We start from the raw sequence: 22,692 nt of genomic DNA, 5'->3' as shown, positions 1-22,692 counted from the left end.
ACTATTTTGAAATTGTATATAATAGTCCAGGGATATATAACTTCAGCTACCAGCCTTCTTAGATGGAAATAAATTGTATTTTAATTTTTTTGAATGGTGCATTTTAAAGTTTGTCATAGTTTATGATCTGTTCTGTATCTTAGTTCCGGTAGAATTGTGCTCTATTTTTACGAGATTTTCTTCCCAGGTAGAGTGTTATGACTGCATGCCCACATTTAGAGGGTGACTGTGTGGAGTTTAATCATAAAGTGTTTGTACATGCAGCATGCTTTATCAATATTACAATAAAAAGAGAAGCATTTTTTTTAAATGGGATAAAAAATATTTTTACTTTAAATACAGTACTATTGGAATGTAAGCCGTCCTAAATTATTTGCCAATTACTTTTGCATTTATTTATTTTTCAGGTGGTTAATATTAATAAAAAAAATTACAGTGAAATGAATCCTGGTTTGGGAATATTATTATTGCATCCCCAAATCCCATTGCTATCAGTTTCGCTTTGTTAACATTTGTTAAAAGAGTAAAATATAATAAAAATAACTAAATGATACATAATTACATAATTTTAAAAACTGTGTTATAACAGAGGTATATTTTATTTCAGATTGCAGCAGATGAACCTCCACCAGAGGGTTGTAGCTCATTTTTTGCTGTGCATGGGGAGACGACTTGTGAATTTAACACACTTGAAAACCTTTTACAGACAGCTTCAAAGAGGTACCCCTTTATTTGAATTATTAGAATGAACCAAATCTGTAATGTTCCTAAGCTTGAGGTATAGAAACTTTAATGCATTCCTACTTTCTATACTCTTTGATTCCAATCTATATTTCCCTTTCTTTAAATATCTATCTGCAACTTTTCTGCTGTATAACTAGAATTGATATTTTATCCTGTCTCTCCTCAAATGTATTAGAATGCAGAGATGTCTTAACACATCTTAACAGAAATGGAGAGGGTCAGCAGAAAGGTAACAGTAATTCTCAGACATGTAAAGAAACTACAATAGGCAGAGAGGTTAAAAAGATCCAGATTGTTTAATAAAGAGTAGCTCAATTTCTGAGATGATAGAAGCTAATGAACGACCCAGAAATGAGCAAGGATTTTTGTGGGTGAGATCTTGTCAGACCCAACTGTATAAACTTGAGGAGATATAGGGGATTTGTATACCACTGTACCTTTTTTACAGTGGTACCCAAAAGTTCACTAATATTTCTCCCAACTATACAGTAGGCCCATGCAAAGCAGAAAGTATTCGCTTTGGATTTGGCTATTTGAATCACTGTCCCAATTTGATTAGTCCAAAACTGAATCTGAAGATATTCAGTGTCAAATATTATTTGGCCATAGATTGTATAGGCAGGCATTGCCTGTGGGAGCAGCCAGACAAGCCCAAGCTTGATTTGGCAGCCCCAGGAGAAGCCACAGCTCCTCTGGCTGCCCCCCCCACTGGGGCGAGGCAGGCAGTGCTGGCAGCCCTGGGAGAAGCCATAGGGGTTGGAGGGAATGATCAGGGTGCTGAGGGATTGAACCGGGAACTGGGGGGGAATAATCAGGGGCTGGGGGAACAAATAGGGGCTTCCCCCAGCTCCTGGTTTGATCCCTCTGCTCCCAATCATTCCCCCCAGCCCCTCCAGCTTCTCCCACGGCTGCCAGTACTGCATGCCTTGTCCCGGCAGCTGGGGGAGGGGCAGCTGGACGAGCCCCGGCTTGAGCCAGCAGCCCCAGGAGAAGCTACGGAGGCAGCTGGAGGAATGATTGGGCGCTGGGGGAAATTGAACTGGGAACTGGGGGGAAGCCCCTGTTCATTCCCCCAGCTCCCTGATCATTCTGCCCCCCCAACTTCCATGGCTTCTCCTGGGGCTGCCAGCACTGCCTGCCTCACACCGGCAGGGGAGCAGCCAGACAAGCTGTGGCTTCTCTTGGGGCTGTTGGCTCAAGCTGGGGCTTGTCTGGCTGCTCCCCCAGCTGCTCCCACTAGCACTGCCTAGTGCCTGCTTATACAGTCTGTGGCAAATCTCTGAATTTCTCCAAATTGATTTGGAGACTTCTGATTCGATTTGGATAGATTAATGGGTCTCCTGATTAGATTCAGATTTGGAGATTCAGCTGCCAAATCTCCTCTGAATTGAATTGGCTACCAAAGCGTCACACAGCCCTACTATACAGATGGTCCAATGAAAGAGATCAGCCACAAAAATCTTTACCATGCATTTTTCCTGGACTATATCATGGCTATAACATCACCCCAACACTATCTAGAAAAGAGCAGTCAGATTGTTCATTTACACTGAACAAAATTAATAGAGACAAAGGAAAACTTAAATCTAGTAAGATTTTTATCTGCAAAATATATTTTGAACTTTTGGAGCTTGCTATTGCAAGTTTGGGATTCAAGTATTGTATTGTACTGGGATACAAGTTTTTAGAGAATTTAGAAAAACTAATAACTAATCACAGCATCCAGAGTTAGAATAATGAAGAAAAAAAATAGTATCCCAAGACTGAAGGGGCAGAACCGAGATGTAGGAAATACCGGAGAATTCTTTATCTGGATTATAAACACCAACTAAGAGCGACGTCGTTGTGCTGTGCAGTGCTCCTAACATGGTTTAATTGTGGGGCAGGCTGCTGGCAACATTACAAAAATATGAGATGCTGTTTTAGATAATAACTTTATGCTTCTGGTGAAAAATTCCGAATGGGTAGTCCCTATTGCACTGGCTGTTTAGAGGGTTTATATCTGTATCAAATGATGTTGGTTTCTGTTGGAATCTGTCTGTAGTATCTATATTCCTGTATATTGGTGTGTCAGTGTAGTATGATGCTAATCCTTTAAATATAAAATGTAAGTACACTACTTTTTTTACATAGTTATTTACACTGTGTATAAGAGCCAGCACTATCAAATTGTTTGCTTAGGACAGTACATTTAGAGACATAGAACACTTGTATGACATATATTTTAGTGATTTATAATACAAGTGGTGTGTGTTTTCAAGCCCACAGTAACATAACGTAAGAGCAGATGCTGATGAATATTTGAGCCTTTACTTTTAACATATTTGCAAATGGCACACAGTTGTCAGATGTGCAATAGGAAATCTTAAACTTTATTTTGCCTCATAACCAAGGATTCTGGTTTTCTTCGTTAAAAAAAAAAATCCCCAATTTTCTGATTTAAAAAAATAATCCGAAATCCACATTTTTCCGTGATTAAAATGACGTGCCCCAATATCTCTTTATCTCTCGATAGATAGATAGATATCAGGGCACTTCATTTTAATCACGAAAAATTTGGATCTTGGATTACTTTTTTAAATCCAAAAAGTATATACAATGTAGGTTAGCAGGAGTCCTGTTAAAAAAAAATCTCCATTTTCAGATTTAAAAAAGTAACCCCAAATCTACGTTGTAGATATGTTTCATTTCAACCATGAAAAAAATGTGGATTTGGGGTTACTTTTTTAAATCTGAAAACTAGGGATTTTTTTTTTTTTTTAAGTGGAGAAAACCAGGATCCCTGCTTATAATTAATCTGTTGTAGCAAGGAAAGAACGAAGTTTAAATTGATAGTAAAAATTAGTAACAAAAGGACAGGCTTTACAAAGTGTCACACCGTATCAAATTAAGATTGCCCTTGGTCATTTTTTGTAGCTTTACTTTTGTAAGCAAGGGTTAATTCCTAGTTCATGATTTTCATGCCTTGTTCTGCTGCTGTTTTCTGGTGGCAAATCCTGCTTGGGAATATTTTTAATCTTAAATTATAGTAGCGGTAAGATTTTAAAAGATGTATAAAGTCTATCCAAAATTAGCATTGTCCATTCAATGATGTGATATTGCCACTTTTCCTTGCATATGATTTGCCCCTTTCCCCCCTAAAAGGAGTTGCTGGAAATTGTGCTGTATGTCTTTAATGAGGAAATTCAGGGAGCAGAGGGCCTGATCCTGTGGAAGCTGAACTGCTCAGCCCCAATTTGAGCCACATGGGCAGCCAGCAGTGGCTGCCCATGTGGCCAGGTCAGCTGAGAAGTAGGGCCAGGCAGTTTGGTTTACCCAGTGGCTTCAGCCAAGGGCCTGATCTTTCTGGAGCTAAACTGCCCAACCCCACATCACAAGCTGGGTAGGCGCTGTATTCTGCAGCTAGGGGTTTAACAACACAGCCATAGGCCTGCCTACTCCTGCCACAACTGTCTTTGTTTTCCTTGCAAAAATATTACCCTTACTGGTATTTTCAAGGAAAGATCTTTTTTTCTTCATTCCATTTTCAAAAAGCAAGGTGTGTGTCTTTGGGGATGTGTGGCATGCAAGAAAATATGGTTCTTTATTTTTTAGCTCAGACATGTACCTCCCTAAAAAGGAGAGTTCATTTAAAACATTAGGCAAGTGGTCACTCATTTAAACAAGAATCATGATTAGATACTGTTTTGTAGTTTTAGAGCTGGAAACCTCAGTTTCATTTTTACCAAGTTTTGCCCTTGTGAACCAAGTGTAGACATTTGAAACTGCAACTGCAGAAATTAGCCTAACAGCTACACAAAGTGAAAAGAGATTTTTGTTTTGATACATCTTCCACTTGAAAGAGGAAATACAGCTTCATAATTCTCAATATTTGTTCCTAGGCCGAAGCCTTTTTTGTTCAAAGGCGATCACAAGTACCCAGTATCAAACTATGAGAGTCCTACTGTCATACTGTATGCTGAGATAGGATCTGAGGAGTTTTCCAGATTCCACAGCAGGCTTGTATCAAAAACAAAGGCAGGAGAAATCACTTATGTCCTCAGACACTATGTTGCTGTAAGTATTGCTGGTGTTTTGAACTATTATCTTTGGCATAGTAATAACCCCTGGCTAAGATTTAAAAAAACTGGTGTGTAAAATTGGACCTACCTAAATTGACCTGACTAACTTTAGAGAGACCCGAGTGTGTATATTAAATGCTGACTTTTGGTGCATGTTTTCAAAATTTGTCATAGCAACTTTTTGTATGTTAAATTTGGTATTTAAATAGGATTTCTACACTTTGACCTCAATCTATATAATTAAATGATTAAAATTGCTTATATCACTTAAATTACTAGGAGAGAGTTCCTTTTCTTATCCTGTATTTAAATGCCTGTTAAACTACAAAACACTTGTCATGTGACTGGGTGGAAGAAGGGAGTAGTGTTTTCAAGGGGGTAGATCATTCCTTCTTCATAGGACCAGAATTAGATCCTATTGCTGAGCGGTTTACCAGCCTTAGCATGATCTGACCCTTGATATCTTCTGCTGTGCCCAAACTGTGCTTTCAGTACTGGAGCATAAATAGGAGAACCGCAGAATGAGTGTTTCACTCTGCATTTTGGTGCCTGGAAGGAGTTTTGATCTATTTACTTGTTCTTCCTTATAATGTGACTGTGTGTTGAAAAAAGCTTAAAGTGTATCACTTGGACTGAAAGCCAACCTTGCTGTGTCGTAAAAAGTGTCAGCTTAATTTTGGTCATGTTGGTACTTCCAGGAAATACAGCAAAAAGAATAATATTGTTGTCTTGCTTTTTCTCCTTTAATTCACAAAACTGCCTGGAATTGTAACTGTCGTATGCAAAATAATTTACTTCCAGAATTAAGTATTTTATACAGAGAATCGTGATCAATGTCACTTGGTTTATACACACACATACATTTATATACAATATAATGTGTGGACACGTGTGTGTGAGCATGCATACACACACACACGCTTGCATCACATGGTCAGAGGTATCACCCAAAACCTAGTCCAATTAATATATATTTAATATAGGTTTTTTAGCCGGAAATGTTAATTCATCGGACCATTTCTGTAATATTTCATTCTCATATTTGATCTATCAGTATCCTCTTTTTCAGCAACCTGAGTTAAAAGCCTAACTGGACTATATTAAGAAATAATTGCTTTACAGTACTATAGAATCAGTCTTTTCAATGCTATTCTCATGTTTTTGCAATCTGCTAATTGTGTTTGAATTCTAAAATAACAAACATGGACACTTTGACTCAAGTTACTTTAATATATGCCAGTACAAGGCTAGTTTGAATGGGCTGTACATCTGTACCAAGATACACGAGTTGATTATGCTTTTATCTCTTTTTACAGAATCCAAGTAAAGAAAAAGTCTACCTCTCAGGTTATGGCGTGGAGCTGGCCATTAAAAGCACAGAATACAAGTCCAAGGACGATACCCAGGTGAAAGGTGAATTTTTACCAAAAAATTAAGAATTTTATAATAAAAATAATTTGAGTTATACTCACATGAGAAACCATCCTTCCAGAGGGGAGAGAATGGTGTTCTAGTTCCTTCCACTTGGAAGACCATTATATCCTCCTCTCTGCTCTCCATTCACTTCTCATTCTTCAGTTTGGGAGTAGGATTAGTTTTACTTCAGAGCGTATAGATACCCACAAGCTCTTTGGGGCAGAGAGGCTCTTTTTGTATTTTGCACAGTGCTTTGCCTGATGAGTTCCTGATTAGTAGGGCTGTGCAAATTTTCGCTGGCAGTTTCGTTTTGACACTGTTTCAATTTGTTTCGAGCTCGAAACAGCAAAATCGAAACAGAGAGCTTTGAAACAACCTTGAAATGAAATGAAACAAGTTGAAATGTTTTGACATTTTCGAAATGTTTTGAGTTTTGAAGCTCAAGCTGGGCTTGTCTGCAAGAAAACAGAAACTAAAGTAAGGAGAGGAAGGGGGAAAGGCGGGGGGGAAGAGCACTCCCATTATTGACTGTGTAGCTGGCCAGCAACTGGCATCCTTCCCTGAAGTCTCTTCCAATCCCAGTACTCTGGGGGAGGGATGGAAAAGCTGCATAAAAGGCAGCATTGTTTGTACTGCCCTGCTTTCTGCCTTGGTGCCAGTTACTGACTGCTGTGTTCCAGTTTGCCTGTCAGCAGCCAGAGGTGCGGGGCCCCAGAAGCCCCTGTACCTATATACTTGACAGCTGGCAGGCTTCATGGCCTCAGCAGGGGTTAGCATGCAGCTTTCACCCTGCTGCGCCTTAACGTGCACAGTGTCACCCAGGTCACAAGTTTTGCTTGTCTGCAGCTTGAGGTGTAGTTTCCCCAAAACCCCTACACCTATCTCCTTGAAACGTGGCAGGCTTTGTGGCTTCAGCAGGGGCTATCATTCCTGCAAGTTTCATCCAAATCAGGCCAGAAATGGCAAAGTTATAGGCTGTTTTGAGCTTCCCCATTATAGCCTATGGATGAAACATTGAAACAGTGTTGAAACAGCGCAGCAGTTTTTAATCTAAACGAAGTTCAAAACGAAATGCTGTTCTGTTGAAACGCAAGTCAGAACAGAACCGTGTTGTTTCTCACAGCCCTGCTGATTAGGGCTTCTTATCCTGGTGATGACATCACTGATTCTTTAAGATAGCTAGACTTGAGCAGCACCAAGCATTTCATTTTCTTTTTTCCCCCTCTCATGTTCCTCTTTAAAGCAGAATGTTTCCTCAGTTAGCCTTCCATACTTCTGCCATCCAGGGAAGGGGAGACTGGTGTATTTTACATTTATGTCCTAATATCATATCCAGAGCAGCAAGAATCTAGCCATTTCCTCTTTCAGGAAATAGTATAGACGCTGGTTCAGTTTAAAAATCAAAGTGTGTGCGCGTGTATTTTATAGAACATATTCTCTGGTCCAAGCTTGCTCAGAAAACTCAAAAGATGTTTCTGGAATAGCAGTAACATTTTTTACTAGTGAAAGCAGGTCTCACTGTCCTACTGCTAATGTGAACTTGTTCTCACTTATACTTTGAACTTAATTTCGTGATTGTTGTTTTTTGTTGAACTGTAAACTCAATGGAATAGCAGTGGCTACATTGTTTACATTTTTTATATAGTGGATATAGCTCACCTTATACACTTCATACCAGGTGCTGTAGGCTTTGTGATCTGATTCTTTTCTTTTAAAATGTTTTGCCATTTACAAAAGTAATCCTTTAAATTATTCTAGATTGAGTGAAGTTCATTCAAGTAGATTACTAGTTATGGTTTTGAAAATAACAGGCACACTGCAGTATTTGACTCAAGCTAATTTAGGCAGCTTCTCTTGTTAATGTGTGAAGAATTCTATTAGTTTGTCATGGCAACTTCAGCAAGACTCCTGTGCACTCATTTATAGAGTAGAAACTACTTTCACAGTCAGAAGGGTTAGAGACCTTTTTCTTCAAAGAAAAAGCCCTCAAGATAATACAGTCTGCAGGAAGATAAAAATAATCTTTAAAGTGTTACGATATGGTGGTTTTTACCACTTATTAAAACTGAACCATGGCAGAACTGATCTATGTTACCTGTTTACTGAAAAAAAATGTGGCCTTAGTGAATCTTCTATACCTGGATTTCCTTATTCTTACTTATCCTCCTTATGATTGTCTCTTTTCTTCTGTTCTTGAGTCATCTCTCCCTGGGTAAGAGGATGTGGGGGTAGAGAAGAGTGAGTTCTCAATGAGATCTAAAAGCACGAGTTCAGTATAAGCACTGAGAAGGTATTATTTCTTGATGCTATTTTGTAGCATGAGCAAAAATACAGTATGTCAATAAAAAACTGCCTTAGGCATAATGCAGTAATAGTGGTATTTGCCATGTGTTTATAGGCACAGATATGAATGCTACTGTGATAGATGAAAATGACCCAATTGATGAAGTACAAGGATTTCTTTTTGGAAAACTAAGGTAAAGTGTTTTTCATAGTAAAAATCTATTCTGTGAAATTTCTTTGTCTTTAGTTGTCCACGCCGTTTGTTTGTGTTTGGATATCTACAAGGCACAAAGCTGTGATATGTAGACATGTGGCAATTAGAAAGGTTATTGCATGGAGCACAGTTGCATATGCCTAGTGGAGCACTGCTGTTTTGCTTCCTGTACTTGAACTACCTTGGGTTTCTCCACACAGTAGTGCTCTGTGCCATGTAGACATACACTTAGATTTGAAGTTTTAACAGTATACTCACATGGTTGAAGGGGTCTAAGAGGCAGACCAAAGCAGTCTCCATGTAATAACAGCATCATTACTTTCACTTTCCTCTCCAATTTCCACAGCAATTCTGTTCTTCCTTTCAGGCAGTTGTATCCTGAATTGAAGGAAGAGCTAAAAGAGCTCCGAAAGCATCTTGTTGAAAGTACCAATGAAATGGCACCTTTAAAAGTATGGCAACTACAAGGTAATCTGTGGGAGCTGCTTCTAATTCATAGTGAAATTATGTTTATATTAAAACACATCCTTATTCTCTCAGTACAACTGATGCTTGCTTATGTCAGGATATACCTTACTGTAAATCGTTATAAATCCAGCAGTTTCCAGTCTAAGTTACTTGGGAAATCGTAGAAGAAGTTATTCTTAAAAACACTCTACACCAGGTAGAGCAATGTGTCTTGACCCCTTTAGACTCAAAGCATTCCTAAATGGATTTGAGGCACCCCGTGGAAAATGCCAGCTCTTAGGTTTTCACTTTGTTTTTTGACTACAGAAAAATAATAGAGCAATTCTTCGGTCGCAAAGAACTCAGAAAGGCCAGAACATGTCAGAATGTTTTTAACACTATGGGTTTCTATTTGAAATCACTGGCTTTATCTTGTGAATCATGTTTCGGCACCTAACAGTACTAACATTGTGTGACACCCTGTGGCACCCTTGGAAGGGTCTCAAGGCACCCCAGGCTATCCTGTGCCCTGGTCGAGAATTACTGAGCAAGAGGATCCATGAAGCTTACTTTCTGTACAGTCCTGTTGCTAATATGCAAGCTTTCTTGATGATTAGCACCCTTGTCTATATCTTGCAATAGAGGATGACAGCTTGGAGTATGTGCAAAGAACAGAAAACGCAATGAGGAAGACAGAGCATTTTCCTATCTTAGTGGTTTTCTTAAGACTATGAATAACTAGGTTCAGGATATTTATCTTGAGCTCCATGTCCTTTGTCCCACCTGTACCTACTTTAGTGTGACACTCCCCTCCCAAGACTGTAGTCATGGCATACATGTAAATAGTTTCACTGAATAAAATGGAACTATTTTCATAGGTAAATGTAATGATTATGCATAGTAGTTAAGGATTAGTGGCCAGGGACTCAGCCCCATGTAATGCTGAATGTTGTCAATTCCTATTGTGATACCATCTATCTTCTGGGAAGTAATGTAGCTAACTCATAAGTAGAGTGAATTTAGGACTCCAGTCCTGAAAGGCTTTTAGTCTTTCTGTTGTACTCAAGAGAACGATCCTGTAAGTTAATATGTTTTTTTGATAAAACATGAATGATTTTTTTTCTTTTTTGCCCCAGTGTAAATACCTTGTTGTTTATATTAACATTTCCTGGGGTTTTTTATTTCTGAGTCAGCTATCCATTTCTTTTGAAAACTAAGCAAAATAGAAGTAATGATAAATAGGAAATGAAGTACCTTTTTAAACCTGTTGCTTGTTTGGGTCCCTAACCAGTGAAACAAGCAGACAGATAATGCCATAAAAGAGACTTATTCAGCCTGATGTAGCTGAAGTTCCACATGTGCACAGTAAATAGGTGTCTGCAGCTGTCTGCAGAGGTTTGGTTTAAAGAAGTCAGTTATACAGGAATGGCTAACAATGGCTGTAAATCAGGAAGATGACAGAAACAAACCTCTAAGGGTACAGACAGATGTAACAATCCTTACCATTATCAAACAATACTGATAGAAGCTGTTAGGATGCCACTGATGGTGTGAGTTTGATTCTGTAGTGATACAACTGTAACAAAATTATTCCACTTTAAACCTGTTTTCCTCTAGGATCAGAGTTAGGGAGATGTAGTTCCCTTTTATTACTACAGGTTCATGCACATGTAACAGTTACAGTATATCTGCTGTATGCTCCAAAGAAGCAGGAGCTTCCCCTGCCACTTGGCTACAAATATATGTTTGTCCATACCCAAAATCAGATGCAAAGATAATGAAGCTTTGAAGATTAGGGAGTTTTATGTCCCAGGCTTTCTTTCTGGGCTAAATTAACAACTGTATAGTTTTTCTCTAAATCCATTCACTGAGCTATTTTCAGTTTCTGCTCCTTTACTTAACTTTTTTTATTTTTAGATTTAAGTTTTCAAACTGCTGCCCGCATCTTAGCTGCTCCGACTGTGGATGCCTTGATGGTCATGAAAGATCTGAGCCAGAACTTTCCCACAAAGGCCAGGTAATTTGTTACAGAAAATTGGGAATTTTTCCCTATGTAAGAACTATTTTAATCTTGTTCTTGTGTTTGCACTGCTTGAGGGCCTTCTTAATATTTGGGTCAGTCTTAACTGGAAGCAAGCAAGAGAGCATCTCTCTTGATACACTCCTTTGAACCTAAGAGTGTACCCATGATAAGATCTGCAGGAAGAGGATGGAAGAGCATGATCTGCTGCTGTTAGTGGAAGCCAAAGCTGACTATTGGAACTCTGAGGTCACCTGCCTGACTTATGTTCCTAGACAGATCCTAAGGCTTTCTTCTAAAGTGAAGAAAGTAGTCTTAAAATGCATACTAGACTTTTGCTGCAGCTCTCACTGCTTGGAGGGGCATTGTTTTACAACAGGGGTTTAAAATTAATTCAGCCCTGTGGGGCAAGTCTGCTATTCAGATTGGACCCACAGATGGGCCCCACATGCCAGATCCAGCGTGTCTGGGAGCAGCTGGAGCACACCATATGTGCAGTGCAGGCCTGTTCCAGCTGCTCTGAGGCTGCACTGCACATGGTGGCATATGGCAGCTGCTCAAGGATGCACTGCTGGATCCACCATGGACCTGACATACTGGAGCAGGTGCCACATGTAGGACTATTCAGCACACGCCACACGTTGCCTCTGGATCAACTCTGAAACCCATAGGCAGCACTAGGGGCCAGCTGATAGGGCTCTGTGGGCTTTATCTTTGACATCCCTGCTTTAGAATTAGTGGTGAATGGAGCACATCTGGTGATGGAGATGACCAATTGTGAAAAACGGAACAAGTACACATTAGTTTGTCAGGAGAAAGGTCACATCCCTCTTTTGACTGAGGGAAGAATTAAAAAAGGTTGTGGTCATGTTTTCACTGATAAGTGTGAAGTGACTTTTCATTTGAGAAGTCTTATGATTTGGATGGCGGGGATGATGGTGCTACAGCTCTTTAACTAAATTGAGGCATATTTAGGGGACAGGAGGAAACTTTGAGCTGTAGTCATTTCTTCCGTTCACTGACAGATGTTAACTATGCACTTTACAACTTTTTTATTGACCATAAACTTATCCTTACCTTAAGAGCCAAAATCTGTCCATTGCATACCAGAACCTGTTGTTATTCAGTCTCCTTGAGGATATTCATTGTAAAACTTGAATGAATATATTGATTGTGATACTTTATTTGTATTATTACATGTTGTTTGTTCTGTTCACAGAACAAATGAGCAGAGACTTACAAGATAGGAAGGACCGTGTTTATTTAAGGCACTAGATTGTTATCTAAGAGAGTTGGTTTCTATTCCTGGCTCTAGTACAGATTCCCCATGTGATATTGGTCAGAACCATCAGTGCATATTTAGAGAGGCTAAATTTAAGTTGCAGGAACAGCCATAGTTCTGGGATTTCCTAGTTTGAGTGTTTGTCTTGCTGTTAAAAAGAATGTTAAAGTTATTTGCTGATGTTGCTCATAAACTGATCAGAATTGATGCCTGTTATATTATCGGAGTCTGAAAGAGTTTACAATTCAAAGTCGTAGAGACAAGGAAGTGGTAACATTCTGTTTATTATACTTGGATTTGCTATGTATAATTACAATCTGAGGCATTCCCAAGTTTTAGTGTAGTCTTTTCTTTAAATGGTGGTGGTTTTTTGGGATAAGTACATTAGTATAATATAGTGTGATCTATAGAATTATAGCAGATAGTCCTGTCCTCATAGTTCTGCACAAAAGTGAGTTTTTCCAATTGCAGATGAGAGAAATTCCTTGCTCTGAGGAACTCAAATGTATTTAAGCAGGTTAACAAAACAGAGAGGGTGATGGAAAGAGACCTGACAGCATCTCTAAAATATAATTTATTTATTTTGTATTTCCTTAGAGCAATAACTAAGACAGCTGTTTCCTCAGAAATCAGGACAGAAGTTGAAGAGAACCAAAAGGTAATGCCTACAGAGAACTATCTGGTGCATTCGTGTACTTTATGTAGACTTTGAATATTGAACTGTAGTTTTCAATTTAAATGTTTAACTTAAGCAAAAGTTTTGTTCTTTATTTTTAGTAATACGTAAAGACACACTTCTAAGTGTGTATAAGTCTTGGTTTTTCAAAAATTTGTTTAAGAGTATACGTATTTGGCTAAAGAAAGCTAATTATGGGCCAGAGTGTCAATGAGAAAGTGAAAATGGAGGATACTTTTGTGGAATAATGTCATTGGACTGATCCGTACAACACCTTTTACCAGTGGTCAAGAGATTGTGAGCATAAAGTCACATTAATTATTTGCTAATCTGAATTCAGGATCTGTTCACAGATGATTAGTTATTTTTAGATTATACTAGGAAGATTTGCATTTTGTTCACAAGGGTACGTCTTTGAGGAAAACTGGTTTGTGAGCAGTCAAATAAGGAGTTTCTTCTTAAAGTTTAAAGAGGCAGAAGAATTAAATTTTATTTGACTTAGCATTTAGAAAACTGTTTCTGGGTGCACAAGTTGATCAAATTATATAGGGAAACCACAGAATCATTTTGAATCCTCCCGATATCACTTGCCTAGAACTGCTTTTAGATAAAAAAAAAAAAAAAAAAAAAAAAAAAAAGTGTTGGACTTTTCTCATGTAGTAGTCCTATACCTCTCTTACTTCTTTGACTCAAGAAGTCCATAATAGCCACCCTACCAAGGGGAAGAGGAGAGTGTGGGCCTCAGTTTATTTCAGATGGTTTCATAGTTGGTAGTGTTGGAAGGGACCTGAGCGGATCATCAAGTCCAACCCCCTGCCACAGCAGGAAAGAGTACTGGGGTCAAACAACCCCAGCAAGGTAGTCATCTAGCCTCCTCTTAAAGACCCCCAGGGTAGGAGCCAGCACCACTTCTCTTGGAAGTTGGTTCCAGATTCTAGCTGCCCCAACAGTGAAGTAGTGTTTCCTGATGTCTAGCCTGAATCTACCCTCTGCCAGCTTGTGACTATTATTCCTAGTCACTCCTGCTAGTGCTTGGGGGAACAGGGACTCCCCCAATGCCTGCTGGTCCCCTCTGACTAGTTTGTAACAGGCCACTAGATACCCCTCAGCCTTCTCTTGTGGAGGCTGAACAGGGTCAGGTCCCTTAGCCTCTCATAGGGCCTGCCCTGCTGCCCCTGATCATGCGAGTGGCCCTCCTCTGGACCCTCTCCATGTTGTCCATATCCCTCTTGAAGTGCGGCACCCAGAACTGGATGCAGTACTCCAGCTGCACCCTGACCAGTGTCGCATGGTGGGGGAGGATTACCTCCTTCAACCTGCTTGAGATGAATCTGGATGCATGACAAGGTACGGTTAGCCTTTCTGACCGTGTCCCCACATTGTTGGCCCATGTTCATTTTGGCATCAGTAGTGACTCCAAGATCCTTTTCTGCCTCTGCACTGACAAGAAGGGAGTTCCCCAGCCTGTAGGTATGGTGCTGGTTCTTCCTCCCCAGGTGAAGTACCTTGTACTTGTCAGTGTTGAAACCCATCCTGTTCTCATCCACCCACCTCTGTAACCTGTCTAGGTCTGATTGCAGCCTATTCCTCCCTTCTAGCATGCCCACATCCCCCCACATCTTAGTGTCATCAGCAAATTTGAACAGGGTGCTTTTTACCCCCTCGTCCAAGACACTGATGAAGATGTTGAACAGTGCGGGCCCGAGGACGGAGCCCTGTGGAACCCCACTGCCCACATCCGTCCTGGTCGAAAATGACCCATCCACCACCACTCTTTGGGTGCTGCCTTCCAGCCAGTTAGTGACCCATTTGACTGTGTAGGTGTCAACACCACAGTCCCCCGGTTTCTTTAATGAGAACGGGGTGAGAGACACTGTCGAAGGCCTTCCGAAAGTCCAGAAAGACTATGTCCAATGCTACCCCTGCATGTAGGGATTTTGTGACCTGGTCATAGAAGGCCACCAGGTTGGTCTGACAGCATCTGCCTCTAATGAACCAGTGTTGGTTGCCCCCAAGCATAATCTCCCCTGCTGGCCCCTTGCAGACATGCACCAGGATAATTTTCTCAAAAAACTTCCCCAGGATCAAGGTAAGACTAACTGGCCTATAGTTTCCTGGGTCCTCCTTCCTCCCTTTTTTGAAAATGGGAACCATATTGGCCCTCTTCCAGTCCTCTGGCACCACACCAGAGCACCACAAGTGCTTGTAAAGCCATGCCAGGGGTCCCGCAATGACCTCTGCCAATTCCCTCAGATCGTCAGGACCAGCTGATTTAAAGACATCCAGTCCCTCCAGAAGTTCCCTGGCTATATCCTTTCACTGACCCTTGGCCTGAGTGCGCTTCCCTTGAGGCCTGTGGAAGTCCTGGTGGGGAGGCGGGGTGGGGGGTGACCCAGTCCCTGCTCAGGAAAATGGAGGCAAAGAAATTGTTAAATAGGTTAGCTTTGTTGTCTGGTGAGATGACCGGATTTGGTTCATTATTGGTATGAGGGTGAACAGAGAAAGTTTATAGTTTGTAATATTTAAAGAAACACATTAAATAGGCAGTTATGAAAAGTGGTCATGAGCCTTATCTGTACTTCTGAATAGACTTCAGTGTATGTAGAAAAATGGGAAAGGACTTCTGATATAGTGCACTGGGAATTACGCAAACCAGTTGTGTCCCCAAGCATGCCCCCTGTCACATTGCATGCCAGCCCACCCACCTGTCTTTCTGGGGCAGTTTGCACAGTCTCACCTGCCACAACTTTGCTGTTCCCAAAAGCTGGCTGTATAATGCAGGAAGCTGCCCATTCCCAGGCTTAGTGCCAGGGGGTGCTAACTGCAGCTTCTAAATTCCACTACACCACAGCCCATGCCTTGCAAATGGCATCCACATGATGTAATCGTGACCTACATCATGACTGGTACTCCAGGGTCTCATAGGGACTTTTCCTCCCTGGAGCAGCAGGTCATTGTGCTTGCCCTTAAGATCTTCCTTTCATCCCACTCCTAGCCTCCTTGCAGCAGAGGACTTACCAAGTCCAGGACTATCCCCTAACTCTCTGGCGGAGCCCCCTACTCAGCCCCTGGCCCAAACTACAGCCTCAGGCATCCACGACCATGCCTTCGCCTCTTCCCCACACATGGGGTTCCTACTATGCCCCCTCTAGGGCCTGTACACCACACCCCACCCTCGGTCTTCTCATCTTCATGATGAATTATTCACGGGGCTGGCCCTTGCGTTGCCCTTCAGGCTTACTCCCAATTCAGCCCTACTCAGCACACCCCTGGGACTGCCCTTCAGGTCTACTCCTTAGCCCTACTCAGCCCCCCCTCACACACAGTCCTTCAGGCCTACTTCCGTTCAGCCACACAACTATGCTCCCCCACACTACCCTACACACAAGCATATCTGGCCCCCACTACTCCCACATCTCCGCACTACCCCCCTCAGGGGTCTCCAGGATCTCACATCCCTGCTGGGCGCAGGTGGCACTCTGCTCACTGTGCTTGGCCCCACAACTTCCTCCAGCAGCCTCCAAAGCCCACCCAAAGATGGGGGCTAGGGTTAAGGCACCCCAACCCACCTTTCACCAGGGAGGTCACTGGCCTGGCATTTCCTGGGGGCTCCCACACCACCAGACCACCCTTCCCCAGCAGGGTGCAGTTTTAGGTCATGCCCAGGACCAGGAACCTCCTGCTCTTATCTTCTAGATGCTCATGCTGCAGCTCAGCTAGGTGATGTTTCTGCCTGGGCTGGCAGCAGCAAACTGCAGCCTTTATATCTCTTGCTCTCAAAATGGCTGCTGTCATCAGGCACCTGGTAGCTGCCTGACTCTGCCCTTAAAGTGACAGGCACCCAAAAGTGCTCTGCCACACCCATCCAATTAGCGGTGGCAGGAGGACTTGCACAATATGCTAAAATGTGCTCTTTGTAGCTGCCAAGGTGGATGAAGGAGCACAGGTGTGATATTAGTAGTGAAACCAGGAGTGTCCTTTGGTGTGAGACCTGTACCATGATTGCATTCTATGTTGGCACAAATGGGAAGAATACAAACTTATACTCAGATATTTTCTGCATTGAAATTTGATCAGTTCTCAGATTTATGGATTTAATTGACAAGTATGTCCCAGCGGTAGAAGCAGCCAGAAAGCTGCTTAACAAGCTTCCTCTGGATTCTGTTATGGAAAGGAAATCTATGAGATAGATTAAATAGAGTGTGGTTTGGGGGCTTGCTCCAGACACTGCTATGATCTGGTGATTTTTTTAGTAGCTGAAACAGACCTTTGATCCGTAGACTGTCAAATATAGTTTAAACTTGCCCTGAGAGCATTTCCACCTAGGTTACAGAGCGGGCCAGTTTTCAGTTGGCCCTAGGATCTAAGCGATGCAAAGTGGCATAGCTTTGTCCCTGCTTTTAACTCTGAATGCTTTGGCTGCAGCTGAAGATCTAGCACTGTTTCTGTAAAGCACACCTTTTGCATGACCTAACCCTTCTGTTTGTGTAGATACCATCTTGGTGAGGTTGTGGCCATTACTACTGTGAATTATTAAATATCAGATTGCCATAACTTAATAGAGATCCAAAAGAAGATCTGATCCAATCTTGTGCATTATATTCTGCCAGGCTCCAATAACATTTTTTTTTACTGTATTAAGCCTATGTTAAGTCTTCCTGTTTTATACAAAGTTTCCTTGTGCTGGGCAACTGTTAGTCTTCTGTTCCTCTTTTTGCAACTTTGTTTCAACTCTGTTCAGATATTCTCTTTATGGTATTTAATTTTGATACATACAACTAATGAATAGAATGATGTTCTTTATTATTGTACCTTTTATTGACGTCATACACGAGAACTGCCACTGCGTGACCGAGAGAGATAAAAAATGTTGGGTTTCTTTTGCTTCCCCCCACCCCTTTTAAATGCTGGGATCAAAGAAGTTACAGTCAACTTGTCTAGAGTAACTGTCAACCTCTTTTTCTGTTCCAGTCTCCTGTTAGTCCAGTTATTCTCTATAGCAGTGTCTTGATCTATGGGGTTATGCTTCCCCATTTTAATTGGATCACATCGAGGTACTTGGGGAAAACTTATTTCTAAAATTCTTTACCAGTTCAAGTGGTATCCACAGCCAGCCTACCATGGTGGCTTGGCCTTGTTTAGTAATCGTTAATCTTTCATTTGTTCACCAGTGTTGCAGCCAGCCAGGTTCCCAATATCAGCAAGCGTCTGGCCCTGTGTTCCACTGGCACCTCTGCAAACAGCCTTAGGACTACAATTTGCCCTGTTATCCAGCTTATACCCTGATGTGTACCCTACGCCCAGCCTGTAGACAGCATTCTCACCCATTCTAAACCTTGCTACTCCACCCTAAAACTCTCCCTTACCTTCCACAGCTGTGAAGGAGTGAGACGTGGGGTGGTCAACTAAAGAGTTAAGCATTACTGATTACAGTATATTTTTATTCTTGATTATTTCAAGAACCTTCTGGTCTCCATGAGAGGTGGATTTCCACAGAGCAAATAAATAGCAGATCTTTGAACAGAAGCTAAGGTCTCCTGGGTTCCCAGCCTCTACCTGTTTAATAGACTGCCTCAGCCGAATTTTCCCTCTTAGTTATAGTACAACTTATTGTACAATGCTAAATAATTCCTACAAGGTAGATACTTGTAAGTGGTTATCCTGTACTCCCATAATCCTTTCTCCTCTCAACCTGTATATAATTGGTTGTTTTAGCTTAAGGTGTGAGTGCTGCATTCAGTTACAAAAAAGGCTGATGTGGAGAATTAATTTGTTGCAATTTAAAATGATACAGTGCAAGTAAAAGTAATCCTTGATTACTAAAGAATACATGCTTTGGAAGTTTTTTTAAAACTACTTTTGTATAGTTCTGAGCATTTTTCTAATGGTTTTGTTATGCTTTCCTTCAGTACTTCAAAGGAACATTAGGATTACAGCCTGGAGATTCTGCCCTCTTCATCAATGGACTGCATATTGATTTAGACACCCAAGATATATTTAGGTATGTATGTTGGACACTTCAGAATCAAGAATATGTTACTGCATGTATGTGTAGAAATTGACTTGCTATGGGGATGTACATTAGCATTGCAAATTCAGTAAAGTGAAAAACTGTAAAACTATTTGTTAGAGAAGCATTTAGTATTGAGTTTTTTTGTTGTTTGATTTACAGTACTAAAAAGTAAGTCATGCTTCCTTCCCTCAAACAAAGCTCTGAGTTAAGGTTGTCATGATGTCACTAATGCACTTCTTCAAGCATATGCTGAAGTTCTTTGCTATTTGTTCTGAGAAGAAGTTACATATATTCCTATCGCTGTTACTAGTATGTATTGAGGGTGGGATATTCTTCCTGTGTCTAGTTTTCCAGCTAACTTAATTTTCATGAAGTATTATTAAGAGGCACACCAATACATTGATCTGATATTGGATTGGTACCGATAAAAAGAAAACTGGCTATATCGAATATTGGCCTGATGGGGCTGATAATTTGGCTGATAAATGCCTGTGGGCAGGCTGCAGCCAGGGCTGTGTGGGGCTTTTCTCAGCAGGGGCTGGGCTTGGAGCAGGCACCAGCGGCACTGGGAGGATGCTGCATGCACCCCAAATTTTGCTGCCACGCCATTCCCAGTGTTGCCGCTGCCAGCCGCTCAGCACAGCCCTGGCTCAATGTCCCACCTCCACCTATGTCCCAGGAAGAGCTGGGGCTGTGCCAGGGGCGGAGTGGCAGCAAAATTTGTGGTGGATGCAGCATCCTCCCAGCACCTGCTCCGAACCCAGCCCCAGCCCCCGCCAAGAAGAGCCCCGCACAGCTCTGGCTCCAGCCCGCCTTGCCCTGGCCCAAGTAGCTCTGGGGGCCACCGCCCCCCCGTGCCCTCCTGAGGTGCAAGCAGCAGTGGGAGCAGCCTCCCCCTCCACCCACAAGCCATGTCTCCGGCCCCCACCTTCCCTGCCCTGCCTGCCCCCTCCCTCCTCGTGGGGGCCATTGATCTGCACCCCCCTGCCCCTTTCCTGTCCTCTCCCCTTCTACCACACCAGACTTACCAGCTGGAGGTAGCTGTATTGGAAATCAGATCAGTATCAGTCAATATGCATTCTTAAATATCGGCTATCGGTATCAGCCCCAAAAATCTCTTATCAGTTCACTCCTGCTATTATTGGCTATTATTGTAAAGTTGGTACAAGTCAGTAATAAAGTAATTATCATCTGAGGACTGTCTGGTTGTCAGCGAATTATGTTCTTTGTTCATTTCCTGAAGTCAGCATGACAGTTGGCATTCATGTTGACAGCTTTAGCAAGGGGCAACATACAAAAATTAAAGTCTCTTCTGATATAACAAGAAATCTTACTTTTTGATACTGCCTGTTGCTTTGACCTGTTCTGTGACTAAATAGGATTTTGGTCTCCAAAGCTGTCAGATATCTTTCATATGCATACTAATTAATTCTGTAAAAAGCAAACTGATTGGTTTCTAAAGGCTAAATCCATGCAAAAGTCTTCATTTAAGCACTGCTATCTTGAACCCAAATCTGGACCAAATAATTTCTTCAGTTCTTAGTGTTCTTCAGACAGTTTGAAGTAGTTCAGATGCTGAACATAGGATAAGTAAATAAATAATTTAAATGTTCATGGACCTTAAACATTATCTGCTAGAGCAGTGGTTTTCAACCTTCTTTCATTTGTGGACCCCCAAAAAATTTCAGCTGGAGATGCAGACTCCTTTGAATTGTGGGTATACTTTTGATTGATCATAGTTCTTTTTTGTGGACCCCTTATACGTAGTCTGTGGACCCCCAGGGATCCACAGACCACTGTGCTAGAGAGCAAATTGGTGGTTTTATGGTAACATTCCTCGTGTTATGGTATGTTTTGTATTCCCTTCTAGTTTGATTGATGTGTTGCGCAATGAAGCTCGTGTTATGGAGGGACTACACAGATTAGGAATTGAGGGCCTTTCCTTGCACAATGTTTTAAAGCTGAACATTCAGCCCTCAGATTCAGACTATGCTGTGGATATCAGAAACCCAGCTATTTCAGTAAGTATGTCTTCTCATAAGAGTCAGGTGTTTTAGCAGTGACAGATAGCCTAAATAGCCACTTCAGTAGCCTGTCATGCATGCATAATATTTTATCTAGCATATTTTAGTGCCTGGCTCTCTCTAGAACATGAAGACTGTGTGTTTACTGTGAAAATGAGCTTTGTCATTTAAAGAGAGTGTTTCAGGAGCATGACATTGGTGGGTATTGCAAGTGACTAGGTCAGTTGGGCCTCAGCCTCGTACAGTTTGGCTTTATCCCTGTTTTTTTGCAAGCATTGCAGTTAAATTTGAAGCAATGACACAGTGAATATAGAGCGGCATTAATCTCTATTAGCTGATCAGAGAAAAGTCCAGGGATTACATGTCCAAAGTGCAATAAAGCAGTTATATTTTTTATACCTTTCTTATACATTGAATTACTATAGAAACCAATTTGATTTTAACTATTACATAAGAAAGCCAATTACCAGTTACCACATAAGTGACCATGTGTGGGTGTATTATTTTGTTTTACTACTTTGGTATGTGCACCAGGTAGTTGTTTCCTTATTGTTAAACCCCCCTATCTTAGAAGATGTCACTTGACCTATTTTCAAGGTGTGAGCTGCAAGGTTTTGAAACTCCCTGCTTATTATATTTTTGACAGTCCAACTGAAACGTGGTACTTATCACTTTTCCAGAAAGGGAAGAGAATTATTGGCAGGGGAATTTTGTTAGAAGCTAAGACTTTTAAGCTACGGAGAAGGAGGGTGAAGGGGAAGGGAGGACAGCTATAAGCTGAGGCCTTGTTTAGCAAGGTTTTGCTGAAGCCTTAGCAAGACAGTCAGTGGCACAGGACCTCTGGTATGTCCTACAGCCCACTAATCTTTTCTTCTTTTTTGCTGATATAATGAATCTCTTTGTCCTACTGCCAAATCTGAAAATGGAAGATATGGCAATAATGGGGGAAGACAAATGATTATACATTAAAAGTTTAACCAACCAAATTCATTTGCTCTTTGTCTGGCTTAATCAGTCTTAAATTAGAACTCTTGAATACATTGTTTTGTTTTAAAATGACTTAAGCTTCCTATATTTAAACTAACAGGACCTGCATTTATTTAATCAGCAATGATTTATTTTTCTTAGTGGATCAACAACCTTGAAGTTGATAGCAGGTACAATTCCTGGCCTTCTAGCGTGCAGGAACTGCTACGCCCCACCTTCCCAGGAGTGATCAGGCAAATCAGAAAAAACTTCCACAACTTTGTAAGTAGTAACCTACCTAGAAATAAAAAGTACAGTATTTTGGACCAAATTACCTACACATGCGAATACCCTGTCACTTGCAGGTCTTAAATCTAGGTTGGGTGCTTTGCTAAAAACATGTTCTAATTCAGTTAGGATTTGTAGGCTAAATCCCTGGGTTAAATTCTGTGGCCTATATTTCATAGGAGGTCAGGCTAGATAATACAAATGTTGATCCCTTTTCATTCTGAGATCTACAAATTGTTGCTTTTCATTGACAGGGTA

General features: G+C 41.2%; 1 protein-coding gene across 3 annotated transcripts in view; it reads left to right on the top strand.

The window, feature by feature from the left end:
• The window catches only part of UGGT1 (UDP-glucose glycoprotein glucosyltransferase 1), an 89,804-nt gene that overhangs the window by 10,761 nt on the left and 56,351 nt on the right, over positions 1 to 22,692 (top strand). For all 3 annotated transcript variants that reach the window (XM_019503714.1, XM_019503713.1, XM_019503712.1), the window contains exons 5-14: positions 608 to 720; positions 4,626 to 4,800; positions 6,122 to 6,218; positions 8,620 to 8,698; positions 9,086 to 9,186; positions 11,083 to 11,182; positions 13,065 to 13,125; positions 19,053 to 19,144; positions 21,027 to 21,177; positions 22,309 to 22,428. In XM_019503714.1, the coding sequence (XP_019359259.1) occupies positions 608 to 720; positions 4,626 to 4,800; positions 6,122 to 6,218; positions 8,620 to 8,698; positions 9,086 to 9,186; positions 11,083 to 11,182; positions 13,065 to 13,125; positions 19,053 to 19,144; positions 21,027 to 21,177; positions 22,309 to 22,428 (1,089 nt within the window). The remainder of the gene's footprint in view (positions 1 to 607; positions 721 to 4,625; positions 4,801 to 6,121; positions 6,219 to 8,619; positions 8,699 to 9,085; positions 9,187 to 11,082; positions 11,183 to 13,064; positions 13,126 to 19,052; positions 19,145 to 21,026; positions 21,178 to 22,308; positions 22,429 to 22,692) is intronic.

The sequence above is a fragment of the Gavialis gangeticus genome, unplaced genomic scaffold, assembly GCF_001723915.1.
Source record: "Gavialis gangeticus isolate Ggan-Ray unplaced genomic scaffold, GavGan_comp1, whole genome shotgun sequence".
Classification (NCBI taxonomy): domain Eukaryota; kingdom Metazoa; phylum Chordata; order Crocodylia; family Gavialidae; genus Gavialis; species Gavialis gangeticus.
The sequence above is the reverse complement of the archived record's forward strand: the minus strand, read 5'-3'. Positions and strand labels throughout refer to the sequence as shown.